Source organism: Solanum verrucosum, unplaced genomic scaffold (genome assembly GCF_900185275.1).
Source record: "Solanum verrucosum unplaced genomic scaffold, falcon-dt-bn FXZP01001278.1, whole genome shotgun sequence".
Classification (NCBI taxonomy): domain Eukaryota; kingdom Viridiplantae; phylum Streptophyta; class Magnoliopsida; order Solanales; family Solanaceae; genus Solanum; species Solanum verrucosum.
Window position 1 is genome coordinate 131,748 of NW_026020317.1, and position 25,960 is coordinate 157,707.

The following is a 25,960-nucleotide window of genomic DNA, read 5'->3' on the forward strand; positions in this document are numbered from 1 at the left end:
TCTTCTCTTACAATTTGCATTGTTTTTTTAGTCTATAAGTAGGGATAGCCAGCAAAGGCTTTTCTCTACATGTTACTATCCCAAAGTGCTCATCAATGTCTAAATCACAAGGCTGAATACCATTTGGAAGCTCCCACTCAAAGCAATGCACCAACTGTGCCACCACAAGGCGGACAACGGTAACTCCCAATTGCATTCCAGGACAACTTCTTCTCCCAGAGCCAAATGGTAGAAGTTGGAAGTCATGTCCACGAAAATCTACACTGCTCCCAACAAATCTCTCTGGCAAAAACTTCTCAGGTTCAGGCCAAACATTAGGATCCCTCTGAACTGCATAACAATTTATCACTGTTCGCGATCCCTTATGTATTTGGAAACCATCGACTACACAATCTTCCATGGCCTCATGATAAAATAGTGGCCCTACAGGATGCAACCTCATGCCCTCTTTTACAACCATTTCTAAGTAGTTTAAATTCACCAGGTCCGATTCTTCTACCATTCTTTCAACACCTACTACTTCTTGTAACTCCTTTTGGAGTTTTTTCATCACTTGAGGGTGCCTAAGAAGTTCTGCGAGTATCCAATCCGTTGATGATGCTGTAGTGTCCATTGCAGCCAGAAGCATGTCCTGTATAGAAAAAGGAAACAGGGGAATTAATTAGTACAAACCGTTTCATTCTCAACGCTTGTGGTATCGATCTTAAGTTTATACTAGTATATATAACAAAATGGGATGAAAGTACATACCAAGAGGATAGCTTTTATGTGAGTACGGTCAAACTGAAATTCTGCTTCTCCAGATTGCACTATGTCCATCATGATGTCTACAAAGTCCTTGGTTTGCTTCCGGTCATGATACTCAACATGTTCATCAATAATTTTCTCAAGAAACTCATCAAACACCTTCGAAAGATCCTTGAGCTTACGAGTGAAACCTTGGAGATCAATAACACCAAGGAAGGGGAAAAAATCTCCAAGATTTGGCATTGCTGCTAAATGCACAGCATCTTGAACAACAGCTTTGAATCCCCTCTTGTCAAAGTCCTCATCCATGTACTTCTTGCCAAACACCATTAAGCAAGTCAAGTTAGCATTCAAGGACGTAATCTTCGCACTAAGATCAACAGCAACGCGATGATGAGCTTCCATTTTAATCGATTCAATTAGAAGTTCAACTTCTTGCTTTCTCATGGATTGAAATGAATGAATCTTGTGATTGCTCAAAAGGTGCACAGTGCACAATTTTTGCATGTTGCGCCAATATGGTCCATACTTTGCAAATGCCAAATTCTTCTGACCATAAGACAAATATTGAGAGGTCTGGTGATGAGGCCTACTAGCAAAGATGTGATCATATCTCCTGAGGACCTTCTCAGCTGCATCAGCAGACGACACAACGATTGTAGGTACTAGTCCCAATCGCACATACATAATAGGACCATGTTTCTTGGCTAGTTTTTGTAAATCTTGGTGAGGATTTTTCCCTAACAAATGAAGATGTCCTAAAATGGGAAGCCCTGTTGGACCTGGAGGAAACCTTTTTCTCTTCTGAATATTTGTATACACGGCATGTACAAATAAAACAACCATTACAGTTGCCCAAATCAAAATCATTGAGTTTGAAGACAAAAATTCAGTCTTAATTCAATCAACTATACATACACTCTAATGAAGAAAAACTCTACCAATATCCAAATAAATTACTTTTAGAATAAACCCCCTCAAATGCCACTTAGTTATATTTACAAACGTCCTGTATTTTAAACCACACACTTGATACTCTTATCCTAGATTTTTATTTTTTTTGGTTTCCCACCCGGTGTTCGGTACTCACATTGGAGCCCGACTAAATCCGGATTCGCGCCGGGAATATCCTAGAATTAATTAGCAGTGTCAACTTCCATCTTTAATTGCTATATATAGGAATTGCTAGAAGTCAAGGCAACAATGTCAAAGTAGTGTTTAATGTCTGGGCCAGCTTCATTTATTTATTCAATTCATTGTATGGTTGCAATTCCAAACTCATTGTATGGCTACAATTCCAAAAATCCATTGACAAGAATCATGTTACATTGAACAACATATTTGGTTGATTTTTTTTTCTTTTTTAAACATAAGACATGCATAGCGTTTTTTATACTAATATCAAACATACACAACTCCTCACTATCCTCTCTTTAAAACAATCAGGAAAGCCTGCATTTTAAATAGCAGATGGCGACTGAAATTGAACTAGCAAAACAGAGTGTACCAATTAACAAGATACCAAAACACTCCGTTGATTGAGTGATGAGAGTCTTAGTTATACAAAGGGGGTGCAATAATACCTTACAAGAATACAAGGCATGAAGAGACTTTCTGAACGATAATATTTATTGATGAAGAGGTAATAACATTGACACTTTTACTTAGCTTAAACTATCGTTCAAGTTTACTATACTTTTGCCATCACCCGTTTATCAATACTAGGGGACAAAGATTAAAGGAACACTATTTAATAAGCATATATCGAAAGATGGAAGGACTTCCTGAAGCCAAATAAGAGTGACTCCATTGTAAATGGTCGTTTAGATCGGGTCCATCCCAACTACTCTTCTGTGCACGAAGAAATGGAACTGTTCTTTACAGATAACACAATCATAAAGTAGACTGACCATGACGTTTCAACACAAAAATTCTCTGATGGATTTGTATTAATGGAACATGCTGAGAAATTGCCAAATGGTGGTATATTCCGCAAGTATTTGCATGATTTACTGCTTATTTCCATGCAAAAATACATAACAAAACTATCATTAATTAACTAATTGGCCATTTTTCCAGACTTGATTTGCTTGTTAGTTACGGTAAATCCCCTCATTGAAAAAGAATATAGCAAAAGATGAGAAATTGTGGTTACTAATGAACTGTAAGTTGCAATGATGCGTACTCCACCGTCTATAGAGATATGGTGATGTATTCACTAAACTCGTCTAACTGATAATCCAACATGGAGCAGATTACGCAGAATATGACGGTGAATTTTTGGAGAAGTTGAAAGATGATACACCTTTTCTTGGTTGTGTGACGTTAGAGTCTCAATCTATAAAGGTATCATACAGTCTATTGTATGTGTTTATAGGAAATATATTTGTTGTTTCATAACTTTATTATGCTCTTATTACACTAGGGACTTTTGGGATATATGTGTTGATCAATCCACTGTTTCAAACAGCATTAGTACTTCTAATGAAACTTACATTAGTTCTATTCATAGGTTTGAGGGAAGAAGAGATGACATGACCACCACTAGACAACTACAAATATTTAGTAGTTCAAAATAAGTGAATTTTTCAAATTTCAAATATTTTGGATGAAAACTAGCTGCTGGATTTCTGAAATGCAAAATCTTTTATTACCATATATATTTTGAAATAGGGTGAAACTTTGCTTTTAATGTTAAACTACATTAAAGGAATGGATAATGTTGTGCATTCCCATAGTAATTAAGCCCTAAGATTAATTCTATTTTACAAGTTCTTGTAATAAATAGGGAAAATGCATAAGTACCCCCCAGCCTATGCCCGAAATCCCAAAGACATACCTAACCTTTACTAAGGTCCTATTACCCCCCCGAACTTAATTTATCTATAATATTCTACCCCTTTTCAGCCTACGTGGCACTATCCTTGAAAAAAATGTCAACATGCGCTGGGCCCACAAGATAGTGCCACGTAGGCCAAAAAGGGATAGAATATTACATATAAAATAAGTTTGGGGGGTTAATAGGACCTTAGTAAAGGTTAGGTGTGTCTCTGGGATTTCGGGTATAGGCTGGGGGGTACTTATGCATTTTCCCTAATAAATAGGAAAAGCTCTCAATAGTCCTTTGACAAGCCTCAGAATGAGGAAAAGAAGGACGATCACATAGTACCGGGCTCGAAAACCTACACAAGTGTAGAAGCGGAAACGAAGACCTTCGAGAACAAATATTGGACCGGGAAGAAAAAGGGGGAAAAAGTAAAGTCTAAGAGTATCAACAATACCATTCCCAACAAGCAACCTAATAAACAAAGCAGCAAAACTGGGAAATGAATACTCCTTTCATCCCAACCGAACCTCCTCAACTACAATCTGCACAGAAATCAGCTTATAGTTCTACAATATAAAGTTCAAAAGGCTCAATAATCACAACACAATAGTCACAATTCAACACATGTCACGTAAGTCAATATCAATGTCAAGTAGATCATACACCCGTAACAAGGTGCATCAATCACAATTAACAAGTCACACATAAGCATCAAAATGCATCAAATCACCATAGTCAGTTTCTCGCCGGAACCATTTCTCATTGGCACAATATCACTTGCCGAAACTATTTCCCATCGACTTTATATCAAATCACTAGCCAGAACCATTTCCCATCAGCTTTATATCAAATCACTAGCCGGAACCATTTCACATCGATTTTATATCAAATCACTAGCTAGAACCATTTCCCATCGACTTTATATCAAGTCACTAGCCGAAACTATTTCCCATCAACTTTATATCAAATCACTAGCCAGAACCATTTCCCATCAGCTTTATATCAAATCACTAGCCGGAACCATTTCACATCGATTTTATATCAAATCACTAGCTAGAACCATTTCCCATCGACTTTATATCAAGTCACTAGCCGAAACTATTTCCCATCGACTTTATAACACTTGTCGGAAATGATCTCGACATCATAAACACTTGTCGGAAATGACCTCGACATTATAACCCTCACATGTCTCATCATGGTGTTCAACAATCAATGCACACAAGTAATATCACATCACACGGAAGAAGCAACAATTCATGCAATTCAAGTCCACTTTCATGCATTCAAGCAATTTATCAACAAATCAAATAGGGGCCATCTAAGTTGGAAATTTGTGAAATTTTATCCTTTGGGTTGACTTTGGTCAACATTTGGTGTTTGGATGCTCAGACCAAAATTTTGAGAATTTCGTTGAATTTAGGGGATGAATTTGACCTATGTGAGGTCTTGGTTGAATTTTCAGAGGTCCCGAGCTTGAGATAGCTTTTTTAGGAATTATGTTCATTTCTAGGGACTTCCACGAGTTTTGGGTTAACGAGACCTCGGATTCGTGTTTCGACATCTCTATTGAGTCTGAAACGTCGAGTTTAGTCAATTAGAATATATGATTTGTGTGTACCGGGTTTGGAACGAATCTCGAAGGTCCATTCAGAGACTTAGAGATTTGGTGATTTTGGTTGTTGTTCTGGTGTCCCTCGCGTTCGTAGAACTAGACTGCGTTTACGGAGGGCCTTGACCCATGGTCTCTGCGTTTTGGTGATAGCCCCCGCATTGGTGGAAGGTTGACATGTTGGTCTCCGCGTTCGCAGAAGAGTTTTCGCGTTGGCGGATATCAGAGACCTGTTAGTCTGCGTTCGAGGATAGGGTCTACATTTGTGGGGTGCCCCAAGGCGTCAAATCCATGAGCATATAGTTAATTTCTAATTATTTATCATAGAAATATCTAAATAAATTAGCAAAAACTAGTAGATCATGATCGCTATTAATACATTTATGCGATTTTCAATAATTTTAATAAATAAAATTTACGGGCCTCACTTTTAAATTAAAAAATAATTATTTAAAATAAAAAAAAGTTAAAACAAAAAATTACTATGTAACTATTCTTCTATATAAATAAAAAGTCAATAACACAGAAAGGACAACTTAATTAAAGAGTGAAATTAGAAATCTAGTCGTAAAATGGCGAAATTTCAAATGCTCATAACTTTTGTCTCGAATGTCCGTTTTTGGCACAAAAAAAAATTGAGTTTGAGTAATTTTTCGCGTAATTTCTAAAAGTTGACTCGTAAATACAAAAATATGTCTTAAAATGGTGAGACAATACGTAATGCTCCCCTAACTCATCACAGAGGTCCTCATAAAGTTTTTTTCAGAAAAAAAATTATGGGTGCCACAACCCACAAGGTGCCAAATCCATGGGTAATACACACGAAAAACTAAGAAAGTCGCATATTTCCTAAAAATGGCTCGTAAATACAAAAATATGCCTTAAAAATGGTGGGACTATACGTAATGCTCCCCCAACTCATTACGGAGGTCCTCATAAAAATAATTCAGAAAAAAAATTGGGTTCCCCAAGGCGCCAAATCGATAGGCTAATACACACAAAAAAACAAGAGAGTCGCACAATTCCTAAAAAATGGCTCGTAAATGTAAAATATGCCTTAAAAATGGTGGGACTATACGTAATGCTCCCCCAACTCATTACAGAGGTCCTCATAAAGTTTTTTCAAAAAAAATTCCCAAGGAAGATACAACAACTCAAGCAATTCATGTTTACATTAATGCTATCAAAGCATTTCATCAATCAACCAAATAGGGTCCACAACATGGCAATTCACAAAGCATTAGGATCAATATGTTGTCTTTTCATTAATCCTCTTTTTATTCGTTAAGATTAATCAAGTGGAACAACGAGCCAATCACCTCATTCACATTACTTCCCAACACACACAATGAAGGACAATACACGATGCTACTAGATTTACAAGGTTTAAAAGATCACTTGTCTTAATTCTATCAAATAGTCAATCTAAGAGTTGAGTTTTCCCTTTCCGAACAACATCCAAAGACACACAATCTATTTCAATAAAGTAATGATAATAAGATTCCGGAAATAACAATATCCATATCATAAACTTTGACAAATGGGTCAATCAACTCAAAAATCCAATTCCAAAAAAAAGAGGTATGAATTCGAAAATAATTACTTGAAAAGGTTACTCACGACATTTGGAACTCATTGGTGAAAACCATTTCGAAAAAGGGGTTAAAATCAGTTCACAATTACTGTTTTAGTTTAGACCTCAAGTTCTTGAAAAACCTTGCAATTTGTCAATCAAAATTCCAAGTTTTGATGTTAATATCTATAAATAATCAAAGGGAAATGAGGTTTTTGGGTCACAAAAGGTTACCCAAATGATTTAGCACAAGAAATCCCTTCAAAATCGCCTTCAAGGGTTTAACAAAGCTCAAAAATGGAAAATAGGGGTTAAACCCTGAATTTGCAGGTCTAAAGCCCTCTCAGATATCGCAAAAGCGAACCTCGGATTAAATCCTCGGCCTTCGCTTTCACGAACTAGTTTTCGCTAACACGAAGGTCGTGATCGTGAACAAGCTTTCGCTTTTGTGAACGTCTATCCACTTGACTTTTCGTGAAAGCAAATCTGCCTTCACTAATGTGACCCTCGTGAAAGCGGAGATCATTCGTGATCATGAGGTCAGCAGACACTAGAAAAACATCACACTTTCAAATCATCGAATGTACCCTCAGGATTTGCTCGGAACTCCATACACATAAAACATATATGCAAATTGACTAAACTCAATGTTCCAGACTCAATGGAACTGTGGAACACGAATCTAAGATTTCTTGACCCGACATTCGTGAAAGTGACAAAAAAAATTGGCATAATGCCTAAAAAGGTCAAATCAAGCTCGGGACCTCTGAATATTCAATCAAGACCTTATGCCAAAAATCATCCCCGAATCCAACGAAACTCTTGAAATTCCGACCTGAGCATTCGAACCCCGAATGTTGACCAAAGTCAACCCAAAGACTAAATTTTCATAACTTTCAAAATTAGGACCTCAAATCCTCAATAAGACTTTGATATGAAATCGAAAACTTTCATAGATAAGTTTCCACATTTCAAAACTGATGGAATCGGCAAAATTCCATTTCGACACTCGGACTTCTAAAAGACACCGAAAATCACTTTTTAACAACTTTCACCTTTTAAAATAAAAATTTACAAAATTCTCAACTTTTTACTCAATGTTCGAAGCCAACTTTCAAAACTCAGTTAGAAATGACTCGATATCGAAAGGGTTAATTTCATGAAAAATTCCAAAAATGATCAACTAGGCCATTACAAAAAAGAAATTACAATCAACTCGGCACTTGAGTCTTTCCTTTACGACGAGTCTCCAAATCCACAATATCTAATCAATGAAGAATCATAATAATAAATCATAAACAACAAACACTCATAAAGCTGATTTTGGAAACCGGGTCCAAATTGACCCAAAAAGTAATTTCTGAGGGTTGAGGGTTAATCTGAAATTCTTATAGAAAATCATCATACCCAAAGATTTTGAAACTCACAACTGAAATCGTAACGAAAAATGATTTGAAATCATGCTCAAAACTATAGTTTACTAAAAACACAAGTTTAAGAGAAAACTCTTCAATACTCGGGTCCGAAACCCCGACTCAAATCTGAAATATTTCTTGAAAAATTCCTTACCCATATTTAGGGGAGTTCAAATATGAAATTTCATCGAGAATAGATTTAAAATTGACCTTGAAATCCTCAATATATCAAACATTAACTTTACTATGAAAACCCTATATTCTCAAGCTTATATATATGATGACAATAGTTGATGAATCAACAAGTTTATGTCAAAATCAGTTTATTCATAACATAAGAATCCTAAATATACATTTTTCATTAAAAACTGAGTCCAAACTAATAAAACCTTAAATTTCCCCCAAGAAATTCACGGATAAGGAATGAAAATCATAAAAAAAAATCATGAGAGAATGCCGAAATGAGGATTGGATACTAACCCCCATATTAAATCGAGAAAATGTCGCAAGAATCACTCCATTTCAAGCTCTAGAGTTCCCAATATGCTCAAAATATCAAATGAACACAGTCTGAAATTTTAAATACCTGAACAACAGTATTTACATCAGAAACCATCAATTTTAATTTTCACTAAAGGAGTTGTAACTTACTTGTATGATAGTGAAATGACCCAATTCTTTTTTTTAAATGTCTTAAATAATGATACGGGCCTGCTCGTTCAATCGAAACTAATTATGTGCTCATTTGCTTAATCAAATATCATTGCTACTCGGTTAATATTTATTTCATATTTCGTGATAAAAGCTCAATCTTGCATTATCAAAATTACACCAAACATTACAAATCAGTCCTATAATTCATGCTCAAACTTTCAGAAGTTTTGGAATAATTTTTTTTATCTTTAAAACAAGTAATGAACCTTTTAGTTAGCATAAATTGTTGAAACAACGCCAAAGCACCCAAAACTCATTCGGAACCTTTAGAACACAAACCAAATAAGCTACTAGCTTGAAAATGATATTTCAGACTCAATGAAATCCTAAAAACACCCAAACAAGATCACCTCAACCTGATGTTGACTAAAGTCAACTTTAACTTAAGAATCACCAAATTACCAAATAAGGACATGATACTAATCCAAAAGCTTCAGGAACTGAACCAAACCTTTAACTACACAAAATATCTCCATTTGGAGCTAATGAAGGGATCAAAACTTGAAAGTGAAATTTCTAACCTCAAACATTGACTAAATCAAACTTTAACCTTAACTTTTCCGCATCCTGTCTAATAGGTCAAAATCAAACCAAAAACCTTGGGACCCAAACCAAAAGTACATCTTGATCAAAATCACATTTTGGAGCTAATGGAACTATCAAATTCTATTTTGAGCTTGTTATCACCAAATGTTCACTTTGGTCAACTATCTTATGCTTTCAACTTTCAAAACACAAAAATTCTTCCAAAACACATCAAAATATCTCAGGCCCTGAGCCAATAGTCCTACTAACCTAAAAATCACGTTCCAGAGTTGATGAAACTGACATAATTCTATTCCGAGACTCAAAACTTTCAAAAATTTCAACTTTACGATTCAATTTCAAATTTAACCTCAAAAATTGATCAAACACGATTCGAGGTAACTATCAGGAGTTGTAAAATGGTTATTTTCTGAAAAATTCCAAAAATAACCTTCAGGGTCATTACAATATATGACCTAGAAATTGTTTTGGATTGGATCATTGATAAAAATATGTGATGTCTGTAATATGTATTAAAATGTAGTGTACTTGTATTATGTACTTGAATTTTAAATATTCTAATACTATTTAAATTAATTTATGTTATCAGAAATGTATAATATATTTTCTGTAATAGCAACTATCAAATTTATAACAATATATAATATTGAATTCAAATTATATTACAACTGTCGTTTATGTATAATATGGTTTTGATACAACTCTAATGTAGTCTTTAAATATTCATACCTTCAATTTTTTAAATATGCATATCTTCAAATATTCATATACAACCAATCTTTAAATATTCATATCTTCAAATTGGCTAGAAATTTCAATCTAATTCCAAAAAAAGATTTGAGGTTTGCCTTCTGAACGATGAATTCACAAAAAAAAAATCATTGTCATCTAGCAGAGAACAACTCAAAAGAAAAAACTCATGAAGCTTCGACTATTAGAAATATCAATCCAATTTTTAAAAAGATTAGAGTTTCATTTCATACATCGATGAATTTACCAAAATGTATGTGGGTCTGAATTTTTAAGAATCCTAATTGAAGTGTGCAGTGAGTTACACAAAAATTGAAGAGAAACATATATGTTAAAACTAATGAACGATTAACATATTAGATCAATATCAACATATTTGAGTATACATTACAAATGAAATAGAACTTAGATAATTGTTCAATAAAACCAGAAGATAAACAAATGCAGGAATGCATTTGAATTGACATCATATTTCAACTATGCATAGTATATATATTCTGCGTTTTGCTAAATAAATGAAAAGAAACGACATAAAAAGTAGGGGAAGCTCAAATACATCATCAAACTTTGAGAAAAAGACTCATTTATGACATTTGTTAATAGTTGAGCTCAACCATTTCATTGTCGTTACAAAAATGGCTCATTTGTTCCATTCTTTTTTAATGGTCAGATTTTGTAGTTTTGCAAAATCATATTTTCCACATGACAGGTTGGATATAGTGGGTCGAGGAGAGACATAGGTAAGCCGAAAAAGTATTGAAAAGAGGTGATTAGATAGGATATGATTCATTTTCAGCTCATCGAGGACATGACCTTAGATAGGAGTGAATGGAGGTTGCGGATAAAGGTAGTATGTAGTTAAGAGTTGTCTTATTACTAGCCTATTCAAGTATTTGGCTTGGTGGTAGTATAGAGCACCTTGCAGTTGTTATGGTTTCTTGCATATTTGTACTAGTTGTATTATTATAGTTCTTGTTTTTTTATATCCAACATCAACAGTTGTTTATTGTGTTCTCATTATCGAACTATTTTTCTGCACGTGAGTCAAAGGTCTTTCAGAAACAGTCTATCTACTTCAACGAGGTAGTGGTACACTCTACCTTCCCCAGACCCCACTTGTGAGATTTCACTATTATTGTTGTTATTTTTTCCACTTGGCCTCTTATTAGAAGTCCACGTCAGCAAAATTAAATTGATCAAATTATATTTAAACATCAAACTATAAGAAATGATTCTTGTTTCCGGCGGTAGTTCTAAGGGGACTTGGATTCAGATTCTTGCATAACGTCCCCTCCCCTAAGAGGGGCTAATGTATAAGTCTCTAGAGTAAATTGAGGAGGAGGTGACAAAAAAGTGTTGAAATTAAAATTAGTGACAAAAGAGATTGACCAAGTCAAACTTTTTTTAATTAGTGATTAAGATAATTGAGGTCTAAAATGTAATATTTAAAACTTCTAAACTTTTAAAAATATTCAAAATAAACCCAATTTCTAATTTCAAAATGTTTGAAAAGTTTTCCCTCTCTTCTTAAATTTCAAAATTTAAAATGTCTTTCAAGATTTCTTTCTCCCTCTTCTTCCTTTTTTCTTTCTCTTTTCAGATTTCTTCTTCCCTCTTCTTCTTCTTCATTTCTTTTTCTCTTCTTCCATTTACTTGTTCTTCTTTGTTGTTGCTATCATTATCGTTGTCGTTCATTATTTTTTATCACGTTTTTTCTTTTTCTCTTGTTGGTCCTATTTCACAAACTAATTTGCTTTAATTTTAAAAATTTTGAAGTCGAAGTCATTGTTTTTTTTTTGTAGAAAATCAAGCAACAGCTGAAGTTGTTGCAATAACTGTTGAAGTTTTTTCAACAACTGCTCAAGTTTGCTCAGCAACTGTTGTAGTTGCTGCAACAACTACAACAATTGTTGTAGCAAGTGAGGTAAAAGAGAAAGTGGTAGAGTGGCTAATGAGATGTTGGTGATAACAACGAAGGTGGAGATGATGGTTCTTGTGGAGGCAGAGGTAGAGAAGAAGGAGGTGACAACAATGGTGGTAAAAGAGGAAGAATAAGAGAGTGGTGGCAATGGAGGAAGACCTGATGGTTGTGGTAGAGGAGGAAGTGGTGATGGCGACGATTACGACGGCAGAAGGGGAGGGGATGGCAGCGACAGAATGGTGGAGAGAAAGGAGGGTGTGGAATGGGGGAAAATAGGGCTTTTAGGTATATAATAAAACTTGAGGATTTTAAAATTAGTGCCATTAACACTAATCTTAAAATTGTCACATCTACTCAATAATTAAAACTTGTATCACTTTTTCTTCATTTTGAAACTCTTTTGTCACCCTTAATTCATTAGCCCCAAGTGTCTATTTTAAGGAGAGAGCCAAGGTTCTTCACAACACTAATTCATTGATGGGAGTCCTAACTATTTTTGTGTTGGGTAAGACAGAAATAACAGCACTTAGGCAAAGACTACTTGTAAAACTTCCAACTTTCCTGTACTTGATAAGTCAAAAAGCCAAGAGCTATATGCACACTACACGAATACAAATGTCTCTTCACATTAGTCACAAATTGGTCCAGAAGCAAAGTAAAACTAGCAATTTTTATCCAACAAATTAAAAACTGAGATTCTGAAGTTGACAGAAGTTTAGCAGTACCAGCCACACTTCACCGAAGGAAAGAATACAGGTAAACAAAGGCAGTTTCTCTTGAACTTCGTTTACAGAAAGAAAAAAACTACTTTAGTTAATAATCTATAGCAAAAAGCACACTAAGTTAACCTACAAAAAATAACGCTATCCAAGAAAATAAGCTTAACGCCATTGCAAGTTAGCAGCTGCTCTTTTCCAAGTAAAGCTACATTTAGCTTAGAACTAGTGGCAAATTTGCACATTCAACAGTTTTGCTTGTAAGGAACCTACAATGACATTCCACAACTTCAACCCAACAAATAGGAGATTTGGAAAAGGGTGAAGTAGAAACAGGGAGAAGGGTGCGAGAATCCCACGCCCTCTGTCCACTCATGAAGACACAAGTTGCTCTGTTGGTGATCCTTTCAGGTACATCTGGACCCTGACATCAAAAGCATGGACCTACACCTTTTTGAGGCACCTGGAAGTGAGAAATGGTAGAACCTCAAGTTGCTCCGAAAGAAAGCCTTTCCCGAAAAGCAACCCAAAAATGCTAGCCAAGAAACTACATCTCCTGTAATGACTTATGCATAATACATATACAAGCTGTTTGCGGCAGCACAGGCTATGGAATTTTCAGTCGGATGCCATGCCAGATGAAGCAGTTTTGTCGTGAAATCAAATGAGTTTCCATTTGCATCAACACTTGCATTATCTGCTCCTGCAATGTGTACACAACATAAGACAGATGATATAGTAAGAGCAGTGGGCAAAAAGTTAATGCATAAAAGATTAATTACGTACACAAATTAAAATACATGCACATAATAAGCGTGTGAAAATGCATACCTCTCCTGACAACACGTGTTAAACTGCTGCTCAGGGACCTGGATGGCCTTGAAGGAGTCTGGACTTGCCTTCTGGAGGAGCACAATCAAAGCCATCAGACTATGGCATATTACAACACAAAATCAAAATGCATTCAAATGCCAAAAATATTTTGGCTTAGGTACCTCATAGGATTTTTGCTTGCTTCCAAGGTAGTTGCTTCAGTGCTCCCCGCAGCACAACCAAACACGCGGAAAAGATTGCTATATGAGAGTAATCATTTGTTGAAAAATGAAGAGGTGGAGAAATAATATGCAAGACAAAGGTGAAAGGAAATTCTACACACCTGTAAGACCCCGTTGCTACTCGCAAACCATCACCACTAAGGCAACACTCAAATTTATCAAAGATGGAATCATTCTCATATAAGTCACAAAGCTGCAGAAAATACAAAATGCCTTGCTGATCAGCTCAACATACGAAAAAATAAACAAGTTCACAAAACACTTCGATGGCAAGAGTAATTCACCTTTGGTCTTAAATATTCATGAACCTGGAATGTTGAAACTGGACCTGAATCCATGTTTATGTCCCATAGCTGAAAAGGTAAGGTTTGTTCAGTGACAAAAGGAACATTGTTTGTTGATAGGGAAAAAAATCACTGACAATGATGGAAAGAATATAAACTTCTGCACAATGCTGGAAAAAACTAGACCTAGCAGGAATTTAAAAGTTAGAGTAGAGTAGTGCCACCAAAAGAGAGAGTGAGTGTGTGTCTGTCTGAGTAGGTGTGCCATGTGTGCACACACAACAGAGACTGTTTTTAAGAGGTTGTTTGGATTGTTTTATATGCTAGTCAAACGAGCTTGCTTTGGTGTTTGACAAACACCAAAAGTGTGTTTATCAAGTGTTGTTAAGCCAAAACCTACTGTTTGAAATACATCTTTCATTCAAGGCTATCCTTTTTATGCAGTACACATTTACTTATCAAAAAATAAAAAATACAGGTGGAGTAGTTCCCAAGTTAAGACAAACCATAAAGATTAAACCATAATTCAGTTCTTCAAGTGCAATGACTCCACCAAACTAGCCAATTATATCCATAAAACAATTTGAATAAACAATCAGATCCCTCTCTCATCCTCGTCAAACTCAAGACTATTGCACTTGTTTTTGAGAAAGACCCATGCTAGATAACACATTCGACACATTTGACTGCAGCTTCAAGACATCTCTGCAACCAAACTAGTATGAATTTTTTTTGCACCCTCCATCTCTTACCACGGACCACAAATTGATATAGGATTACATTTTTGCAAGAACCATTTGAGGATATTCAAGTCATAACGACAACAGTATGAAAGCAAAAATACTCCTTGAATTTTCATTGATAAGTAAAAGTGAAATGTACTCGTGAAAGCTCAACTAACCCAAGATTATATTATAAAAGAAATTCAATCTTCTGATGACATACGAAGCTGGTTTCGACATCTTTAATCAATCAGGAAGAAATAAAGCAAGTGGAATGGGATAATTAGTAGTGACACGTACAACTTCAAAATTGAAGCAGTAGGAATTGTACATTTTGCAAGTCAGGCAGTCTTATTTTATTCATCACCGCAATTGTTACCATCGTTTATATGAAAGAAAATTGCTCCTCATGAACCAAAATCTATACATAAAACTTAACATATCCTAATCAAACCGCAGAGATACTTTATGAATTTAAGCTTTATGCAACAATTTGCAAAAGTAAACTCAAGGATCATAGATATACATAATGTATCATCTTATTAAAATAACAGGAAAGAACAGAAAAGCACGCACAAGGGCGTAGTTCATCTTTCTCGAAACCCCAGAGACATTCATTTATATTAGGTAACACAAGAAAACCTCCAAATGCACAGAGTATATTTGCATTTTAAATGCAACTGAAGTCGTGTGGGGTTTTAACTAAGAGTCATGTGATTAATAAGGAGTTAATGGCTAAAAAACCATGAACTATCATTGTTTTGCAAACTATCGGGTGTTCTGCTATCCCCAAAATTTTCGAACATTAAATCCCGAGGGACAAATAGCAAAGAGTTTGTGATGACTTTCTGAACGGCACGTGGGAGGTGAAAATGATGCCAGGTTGGATTTTTTAACAGCTGATTAGCTGAAAATTAATATCTTTCACGATTCTTTTATTTTTTTTCTCATCTTTATTTCATTTATATTCTTTAGTTGTTCTTCATCTTCTTTAACCGAATTGATCAGGGTTAGCGTATTTGGGTTTCATCTGAAACTACTTATCTCTTTCTTCTTCCATTTTTTCCCTATATTATTAAAAGAAAACCCTCTTCAACACTTTTTTTTATGAAGTAGATTCATTTAAAGGCATCAAGAAGATGCAAGCTTTACAAGGATAGATCAGTTAAGCTCACAAAAAAAGGATTTGTAGCCTCTTTCTAAACTAAAGAGCTAACATAATCAAAGAAGAGTTCTAAATTATTTACAGGGGTCAATTTGGACCAACTAAAAAGGCTAACTAGACATCTGCCTCGCAAAAGACTTCTAGAAGTTGAAATTCCATCAAAACATCTTTTGTTCCTCTCTGTCCATAAACACCAAAAGATAGCATCAGGGATCATCATCAACATACTCCTGATGGCTTTGTAAACTTCCCGTGAACTCCAACTTTCAAGAGCATCCCTAACAGAGAAAAGTGTGACCCAGGAAAGACCAAAAATTAAACAAAACATATTCCAGAGGTCTGAGGCAGCTGGGCAGTGCAGTAGCAAATGGTTGACACTTTCTGTGTGCTTGAGTTCATTCAAACTTCTTGAAAACCAAACACACCTTCTTGAGTTGTGGAAAGCAGACTCAAACCAAGAAAAACACCTATATTTTGAAAGAAAACCCCCTAATTACAACAACATACCCAGTGTAATCCCACAAGTGGGGTCTGGGAAGGGTAGAGTGTATGCGAACCTTACCCCTGCCTCAAGGAGGTAGAGGGGTAAAACCCACCGGGTGGGGTGTGGTATGTAGTGGCTTTAGTACGCCCTGCCCAAACAAACGGCTCCAAAACAAACAAAAAGGTGTGTGTTGCACTCACAAAGGACTGCCAGTGATATGCTGGAGGAAGATGGGGATGACGTCAAGTTCGCATGGCCCTTATGGGTTGGGCCACACACGTACTACAATGGCAATTACAATGGGAAGCAAGGCTGTAAGGCGGAATGAATCCGAAAAGATTGCCTCAGGTTGAATTGTTCTCTGCAACTCGGGAACATGAAGTTGGAATAGCTAGTAATCGCAGATCAGCATGCCATGGTGAATATGTACTCGGGACCTGGGAATTGGTTTCACCCGAAGCATTGAACCATACCCCAACACATGTAGAGAGTACGCAAACCTTACCCCTACCTCATGTAGGTAGAGAGGTAAACCCCCAAACTGAAACCCCCCAAGCATACAGGTCCTAATTTTTTGACAATTCCTAATTTCAATAGAAAAAAGAGAAAATATAGTAAAAGAACTAGTTTTCTTCTATCTTCATGGAAAAACCAACAACCAACCTTTTTCCGCACATTGCATCGGAGAGTTAACCCTAGAAAGCTATAGTTCAGGACTTCAGGGGGTAATGGAAGGCATAGTTTAAGTACAAAACCTGCAAAATGTGATTTTTTTGTGGGGGTGGTGGTGGAGAGTAGCCACTAATGAAACCCCAAAATAGCTGCTGCCTGCTGGCTGTGTTTGGAAGGGACATACATGGCACACTCTTATGTCACCTTCTCACAACTCTGCTTTACATATAGTTCATACCCCTTTAAAGTTGCAATTCCCTGACCTTTATACACTGGCAGTTAATCAAGCAGCATATATTGCAGATTACAACTCTTCCCAAGGCCAGAATATTGTCTTCAAGAGAAGTTGTAACGATAGGAAGTCGATAGAACACTTCTTTTACCGCCAGCACTTGATCCTGCACTACTGCTCCTAACAAAGCAGATTGCATCTGATGGAAAGGCAAAAAGGATGGCACCCTCTTGGTGCATCTGTTGGGAAGGGCAAAACCTCTTGGCATGTAGACAAATCTGGAAAAGCCACGACCCCTACAAGGTTCAGTGTTTCACTTGGTTGGCAGGCAAAAATGAATGCCTAACTCAACGCAACTTACAGAGGAGAGGAATGACCATCTGCAATAGATGCCCTCTCAGTAAAGAACAATTGGAGGACACCAATCATCTTTTTCTTAACTGTAAGTTTACATCTCAGTTATGGTACCTCCTCTTCATTATGCTAGGAATCAAGTGGGGTCCATACCAAGAGATCTCTTAGCTTTTCTTCAAGGTTGAACTATAGGGGGAATGAGTGGTATTGACTTGAAACTATGGATTGCCATCCCTGCGGCCTGCTGCAATCTGGTGGATCATATGGAGAGAAAGGAACTCTAGAATTTTCTTAAGATAAATTGGAAAATGTTATTAGAGGGTGTTTGGATTGGCTTAAAAGTTGGTCAAATATACTTTTAAGTAAGTTTTTGACAGCTGGAAGTGTTTGGCAATTATAAAAAAATAACTTAAAATAAGTCAAAGATGAAATAAGTTAGGAAGTGTTTGGCAAGGTCAAAAATGACTTAAAATAAGTCAAAAACCAAAAGTAGGTCTCCCCCTACTTTTTTATTTTTTCACTTTGACTTTTTATTTTTGACTTAAAAGCTACTTTTTTAAGCCAATCCAAATGGGCTCTTAGTCTCAAGTTTCTTTGCATTTCTATGATTTCCCTTTGGAGCAATATGGCAGATATACATTACACAGGATGTAGGGGCCTTGCTTGATTTATTATTTTTCTTCATAATCACTAAGGGCTCTGGATTTTTTGTAATTGGTTCTAATTACCAGCAATCCCTCAGATGCTGGGTTTCATTAATAAAATTACCTTGTCAAAAAAAGAAAAAACTCTGCTTTACAAATGCATTTTTTACAGAGAGGAGGCATATCTGCAACTGATTTAATAATATGAACGCGAAGTGCTTCTAAAAATTTTGATATGCACCTCTCCAATCAATCAACTGAAATATGGAGATCCAGTACACAAAGAAACCAACCTTAAGTGTCATGTAGTCACGACTAAGTATGTATCTTCCATCCTTTGCAAATTTTATATCCGAAATTGAAGCAATTATCTCAGTGAAAAAAGATCTTGAACCAGGTGCTTCCTGTTCCTCAAACCTGCATATGGGGAACACCAAAATTCCCAATTTATTAAAGCTATGAAGAAGTAATAAAAATACAAACTTTGAACTTGAAAAATACATTTTCCAGTGTTCCCATGTTGATAACACCTAGATCTTCCAGGATCTTATCATGTACAGTTAATGTGATACTCACAATTTAGAGACAACATAAGAAGAAATAAACCCATCAGAACAGAAATACAAAAGAATTGATGTGATACTCACAATTTAGAATGTGAGTCACACAATGCTGACTGCCGCAAATCTATTAAACGAACTGATCCTTTTGAACTGCTATAAGCTAATGTGTTACAATGTGTAGGATGGAATTCTGCTGATGTTATCACCTCTGCAGTAACAAAAAATTATCTAGTTAAAGTCAAAAGTATCAGTCAAAAAGCAAGAGCACATTAATAGTAGTAAAAGTTGGAAAGGTGGGGGAATGGCTGTGACCTAAGTTGAAATCAACTCATGAAAATGTACCAGTAAGATCTTCCATATTTGCTGGCTTGACATCAACAATATTGAAACTTTGATTACTTATTTCCAGGTTCCAAAGGTTTATTCGGAGATCATCGGCTGATATGAATGTTTCACCATCACTAAGTGGAAAAGAGGAGGACAGAAATTTTCATAAGCTCTTATAGACTAGAACTCAAAAACAAGGTGAAGCACATTTATAATCGTAATGAAGATCTTCACCTGTTATTGGATAAAGAATTAATATGGTAGTCATGAGCATGTGCATACACTCTTCTACACCTTGCAAGAAGGCTGGTCTCGTTGCTCGTTACCTAAAGTTCACATACAAAGCTTTTAGATGCAAAATTTAAAAAGAGATTCAAGTCAAATTTATCAAACAGCATTTGTCCTAGGGAGGATGAAGCAGGCTACATTCATTGGAATTTGGAAATTTCTAATACCCTCAAAGAAAATATTCAAGGCCAAGTGAGGTGAATGTTTAGATAATCCAAGCCTGATATGTCAAGGATAATAGCACCCAGGTGTGGGCCAACAATCATGCAAGCACATAGCAGCATGAAAAAGTTGTGTAAAGGCATATGCATATAAAGACTAGCTTGTATGTTTAATTCAAACTTTCATAAATAGGCATAAACACAAATGACCTAGTGTTTCTTTCTGTAGCACTCGACCTAAAAAATTAAAAGAAACTTACTGATTAAGTTACACTGTTAGAGTCTTACAGACAGTACTAAATATCTTTCATATGACCAGGAGTATAAAAAGATCATATACATCCACTTGAACTGCAGTCAATGGAATTTTTATCCCAACATATATTTTTGAAACTGATCCCAACATATATTTTATAAAACTGAACATATCTTTTTTGATAGGTAAGATTAGATACAGTTGAAAGGAGCAAAGGGCACAAATGCACATCACCGAAAAGTTATAGACTGACAAACTTGACATGTCATCAGCATCATAAACAAACATAATATAATAGGTTAAGCAAGAACAATTACCATGGGCAAGCGCAGTGAGGGGATGCCTTCAGGCGGAAATGATAAATCATTGCTCGAAGAACTGTAAGCTTTATCTCCACAGCCCCCATTTGCAAGACACTGCTTTGGGCTGGAACATAAACTCGAACTGGCTACACTGCCATTTCCAGCAGCTTTTGAAGGGTCAATATTCATTTCAGATATTTTCTTAACTTTCTTCTCTTGGACCTAAAATATTCAGGAAAAAAGCAATTTGAAAGGAAATCAGCAACTTGATACACAGCCATGACGTAAGGTAGCCACATTCAGAAGTAGATAGTTTAAGAAATACATCATATCTTGACTATTTTACATTTAAATTAAGAACAATATAGTTGATACATTGCTGACATAAAACAATGAGACATCTTGCAAACAATCCGTGCAGACTGTTCAAACGCAGTCCAACAAACAAATTCATATCAAGTGTCAACATTCCATTTACAACAGCAATGTTCTAGTACAGCCACAAAGTTTAAAGAGGAGATCATGTCACACTACGAGCTTGAAATATAATTATTAATATCACTCCTCAACAAAGCTGATATGTATCTTAAGCCTAAAAATAAAGATAACGACTCATTTGTTATTCAACTAAATAAACTGAGCAAGCAACCAATCATCTGCAATGCATTTTTTATGAGTCATCTACAATGCCCATACACCCCCAAAGAATCAATAAAGAAGAGAGTAAATAAAATAATTTACCTTCCAATACTTGATAGTTTTGTCATTAGTAGATAGAAGGAAAAGGGCACCATTTGCTGTTTGGCACCACCGGATCTTGTTGATTTTCTCCTCAATCTCCAAACTCTTCAAATAATCAAACTGAATGGAAAGACGTGGTAGAAGAAATTATACTTCTATTTGAAGCAACAAGAAGACAGAAAGCACAGAAGATGAGGAATACAACATAGCATAGAGGCGGTGGCAATCAACCCTAGTCTATAGTTGAATCTTGATAGAAGATCAGGCAGCTCAAAGGACCCTTTCTTTCCAAAATTCATGAAGTGAAATAATAACATCAGCCTGACGTTCTTTTGCATGTTTGTTTCCAGGAAAGTTCATCATTCATGAGTTCCTAGAGAGAAATTACACCAGCAAAGAAGGATTGGGGAAAAAGGAAGTGCAAAGAACAGAGAAGAGGTGTGTACCTCAGGCTCATGGCTTTGAAATTCTGTCTTGTAGCGGAACTCTGGATGCCGACTAACTGGATAGTCCACTCTCTCTAATTCTCGTTGACTTCCAACCAGCTAGAGAACACAGTGCACACAAAAGACATGATCATCAAAAAAATCAATTTTAGTAAATAAATATTCTAAAAGTAAACAGAAGAAACATACCTCCTTGGTATCGGTCCTTTCAAACAATACCACTCTACCCCCACGATCCCCAGTGGCAAGATGGTCACCAGATTTATCAAACTCAATTGCTGAGATGATATCAACTGCAATCACAAAAACAAGCATACACACCATGACAGTCAAAGAAAGAAATCATAAAACATCTAAATATAGTGAGAGCCTAATAGAAGTTCTTCCTCAATTTGTGGAACCCTGTACAAAATCAGGCACATTAATTGCATTTCTAATGCATGCTGATCTAAGAATTCTGTTTTATAATATTAGGCACATCTACATATCTTACAGCAAACCTTGACACCAAAGTCTCAGCAACTACTTTCTCGCAACATGAATTACCTTTTATTACTAGTCAAACTATGTCATACAACTCAGGGCACCATATTATCATGACGAGTTGTTGCACAGTTTTGAAAAGCATATCCTCAATTTCTTTCTTTTTCATTCTGGCTTTTGCTATATCAGAATAAGTTACCCTCGGAAAAATACGAAGTATATTAAATGAACTTGCTAAAAGCCTTCATGATTAAATGTCTGAGACAAGGAATATTTGTTGGCATCCATAAAATAGCTATAGAGTTGAGCAGTTAATCAACGATTCAAGATAATTGTCGTCGCCTAAGTTGCTAGGACTCGGGTGCGGGCGTCCGATACGGTTGCGGATCTAGAGGTCGGGTCCTCTATGATCTAAATTTTAAGATTCGAGGATACAGATCCATGTATGGATACCGGTGCGGGTATTCGGCTAAAAATAATTCAAATATCTAAAACCTAAATGATGAGATATTATGTGGGAAATATTGATCAAGAGGAGAATCCTGGAAAACGATAAAAAGAAAGGGAGTGACAATAGAAAATAGTATATACAAGGTAATCCATTTTCTTCAATTTCACCTTAGTTTTTGTTGTAATTACAGAAATCATTGAATCTGCCCAGAATTCTCCCTCAAATTTGGTCAAAGTACCCAAAACTGGTTCACCAGATCAGGTACAGATCCCACACCCACATCATGTCAACATGGGAGTCCGAGCAACTTAGGATCTTAGGCCGTCGCTATATGAATCCTCTATATCTATTCCGCTTCTCCTCGAACTCATTTTATTCTAATACTCCATTTGTTCCATTCCACATAGCATCTTTCTTTTTGGTTTGTTCTAAAATATAGCACATGCCTATATTTGTTAACTCTTTCACTCTATAACTCCAATTTCACCCTTGATGACATGTTCTTATAGTCATAGAAGTATTATGTCATCTTTAAGAACACAAGTTCTAAAGGTACTTTTGGCGAGTCTTTTCTTTCTATCTAAACTTCTTACCTAGTCAAATACCGTCATGTAAAAATAAAACTGAGGGAGTACTAAAAAATTTGCTTTATTAGGCATTCCAAGGGTTCAACAAAACTAGATAGCATAAATCTCACTTAGCCCCTATATCAATTTGCAAGTCTCCAACAAGACTAGGAAGATTATGTTCCTGACAAACACCAGTCTAAAGCTTTATGTACGTGTAAAAACAACTAAGTTTTTGTTACCAATTCTCAAAAAATAAAAAACACAACTAAGTTTGAATCCCAACTGGATGGTATAACCTATCTGGATTCTACTTCCACTTGTATAATTTTAGCCAAGTCCACCTGGAGATTGTAGGTCTTTGAACAACTTCCATCCATATGAATAATGTGATTGCTACCTCCTGTCCTTAAAAGATCTCCCATCCTCTGTGTTTGCTATTTCTTGTTTCTTCTTGTTTAATTTCTATCATTTGTTCTTTTATGTTCAATTCCTGCCTTCTGTATTCTTCCTTTCATTCTTATGACTGCCTTCTGCTTGCTATTTTCTTGTTCAATTTCTGCCATTTGGTCTCTACTCTCATGTTCAATCTCTGCCTTCTGTATACTATTAAACTGTTGAATTTTTGCCTTTTATTACAGCCTTCTGCCATCTGGTTCTGGTTCAAATCCTGCCTGATGGCCTTTATGTCTTGTTCAAATTCTGCCCTCTGTTTGCTATTTCTTTGTTTTTTCCTTTCTTGTCGCTGCTACTTGTTGTATTAGTTTAGTATTGATTCCTGCTTGTTTAGTTTATATTTGCTTTAGTGGCTTTGGTATACAATGGTAGACTAGGGTCGTGTTCTCGGTCGGGGACAGGGGTGAGGATCGAGAGCCTATATAATATGTTACCGCACTCCACTGGAACAAATTTTTAGTGGTTCTTGTGAAAGGGATATTCCTATTTACAGCAGAATAGAAAAACCAAATTCTCTTAACCAATAGTCAGCTTATGATGAATCACTTAGCCTAATCAAGCTCACATCCCTATGGAAATCTTGAGTCTTTTCAGAAGTCCTACAAGGTGTTAAGTCTTCTGAAAATGATTCTTCTTTTTTGGGAAAATGTCTCACAAGGTGTTATCTTAGTCCTACCGTGACCATTATCGGCCCCTACTTCAACTCCCACCTTAGCCAATACAAGTTGGTTTGCAAGCATCCCTTTCTTTTTGTGCAACATCCCCCTCAATCTCAAGCAGCTCAAGACATGGAACTATAGAATGTCCCCGTGTATGTCAATAAAGGCATTTTCCAAAATAGAACTAGAAGCAACATTTCATACAAATGCACATGGAAATCTAGTCTCACATCTCTACTTACACACTTATGATTCACATTTGAGTAAACATGCTTCAACACATGACCAAATTTAACAATGAAGAAGCTTCACTACAAATTGACAACTGATGCTGTCCAAGCAAAGTTCACAATGAACAGCATACTATAGTTCCATATACTTGATAAAGTTCAGTTCTATACTGTTCATACAGTCGATTGATAAAAAAAAACATGCAAATCAATCAATCAGATCCAGGATCGGAATCTAACAGATTCATCCTACTCGCAATCAATTGACCAAAATAACAGATCAATATCCAATAAACAAACCCTAATCGATACACTAACACCGAAATGACTACGGATCCAGGTGAAACAATAATCAAAGTCAAGTACTGTAATTAACATAAAATTACCTTCCTGCACTTCTTCACCAGCCGTACGCTCACCAAAAACCTGTGAAAATTTCCACTCTAGCGGCGGTGGTGGACCCGCCGGAGCTTCCGCGACTTCTCCACCAACATCACCTTTCATCGAATTCCTTTTTTTCCTCCTCCTTTCCAATAAATCAATAGCAACCAAATAAATAAGATTGAAAATCCGCCGATCAAATCGAAGATTCTAGAATGTTCACTTCATCAGAAGCGATCGCCGGTAGGTTTTTTGGAATCGCCGTCGTCAGAGGAACACCATATTGGATTCAGATTCAATAAAACGACGACGTATTAGCCTCTATAACACAGATTGAACCGTTTTATGCCATCGGAAAAAAAAAAACAAAATGTTAAGTTCTATCTATAATACATTCTTCATTTTTTCTCTCTTCATTTTATATTTTTGCAGAAGATATGTTACTGTTACTTGTCGGTGATGTAATTCTGTGAATGAGAAGTTTTGATTGGTTGAAGCTTTGTAAATTGTACACGTGCCAGTGACAGGACGTGAGAATAGTGGAAAAAGTGTATTATGTTATTGCAGTTCAGTACACGACCGGGCGATGTTTCGGAGAACAAGATTGTAAGAAATTGACGTTTATGTCCTTGATTTTTATCTTTAAAAAAAAAAATTAAAAAAAGTTACAAGTAAAATGTTCCTATATATATTAAAATTATTAATATTAATGTGAATAAATATAAGAAATTATCGTTTTATCTTTGTGTGCTTATTATGTTTTGTTTCGAATTATCTTAAACTAGTGAAATAGGTTGCGCTTCGCGCGGTCATAAGATATCATTAGATATATAATTTATTTTTTAATACCTAAAAATCATGATTCTATGTCTGTATTTAAGCATATTTAATGTTTTAAATACTAATAAGAACTATATTTTAAAAAAAGCTTATAAAAGACCCTACGAAGAAATTATTAGAAATTTTAGATATTATTTCCAATGACTTGAACTTTCACACTTACATGACAATTTTCTTTCATCACATATAACAAAATTTATCTTATTTTCTTCAATATAGTGGAGGAATATTGTCTAGCATTTCTAAAAAAATTGGGGCTCGCATTCACTTGATTTAAAAAATATAACTAACTTTACATTTAAAAGTTTAAACCTTTGAATTATCACCAAAATTCATTATGCATGTTTATTTGTAGAATTGTAACTACTAATGGAAAA

General features: G+C 35.7%; 2 protein-coding genes across 3 annotated transcripts; both read right to left on the reverse strand.

Moving 5' to 3' along the window:
- Nucleotides 1-7: 7 nt before the first annotated feature.
- On the reverse strand, nt 8-1,617 carry LOC125835262 (cytochrome P450 71AU50-like). The gene is made up of 2 exons (XM_049514393.1): nt 751-1,617; nt 8-631 (listed from the first exon to the last, which is right to left on the reverse strand). The coding sequence occupies exons 1-2, from the start codon at nt 1,615-1,617 to the stop codon at nt 8-10; spliced, it is 1,491 nt and encodes a 496-aa protein (XP_049370350.1).
- Nucleotides 1,618-12,863: 11,246 nt separating this feature from the next.
- LOC125835256 (serine/threonine protein phosphatase 2A 55 kDa regulatory subunit B beta isoform-like) lies at nt 12,864-25,122 on the reverse strand. Of its 2 annotated transcripts, none has more exons than XM_049514386.1 (14): nt 24,749-25,122; nt 21,707-21,810; nt 21,518-21,616; nt 21,072-21,191; nt 20,346-20,552; nt 19,558-19,649; nt 19,339-19,457; nt 19,081-19,204; nt 18,727-18,850; nt 14,161-14,229; nt 13,978-14,069; nt 13,817-13,894; nt 13,653-13,720; nt 12,864-13,524 (listed from the first exon to the last, which is right to left on the reverse strand). In XM_049514386.1, the coding sequence occupies exons 1-14, from the start codon at nt 24,864-24,866 to the stop codon at nt 13,388-13,390; spliced, it is 1,551 nt and encodes a 516-aa protein (XP_049370343.1). In that variant the 5' UTR covers nt 24,867-25,122; the 3' UTR covers nt 12,864-13,387. The 2 variants fall into 2 exon arrangements, with proteins under 2 accessions (XP_049370343.1, XP_049370342.1); XM_049514385.1 differs by having other exon boundaries at nt 13,653-13,723.
- Between the last annotated feature and the right edge of the window lie 838 nt (nt 25,123-25,960).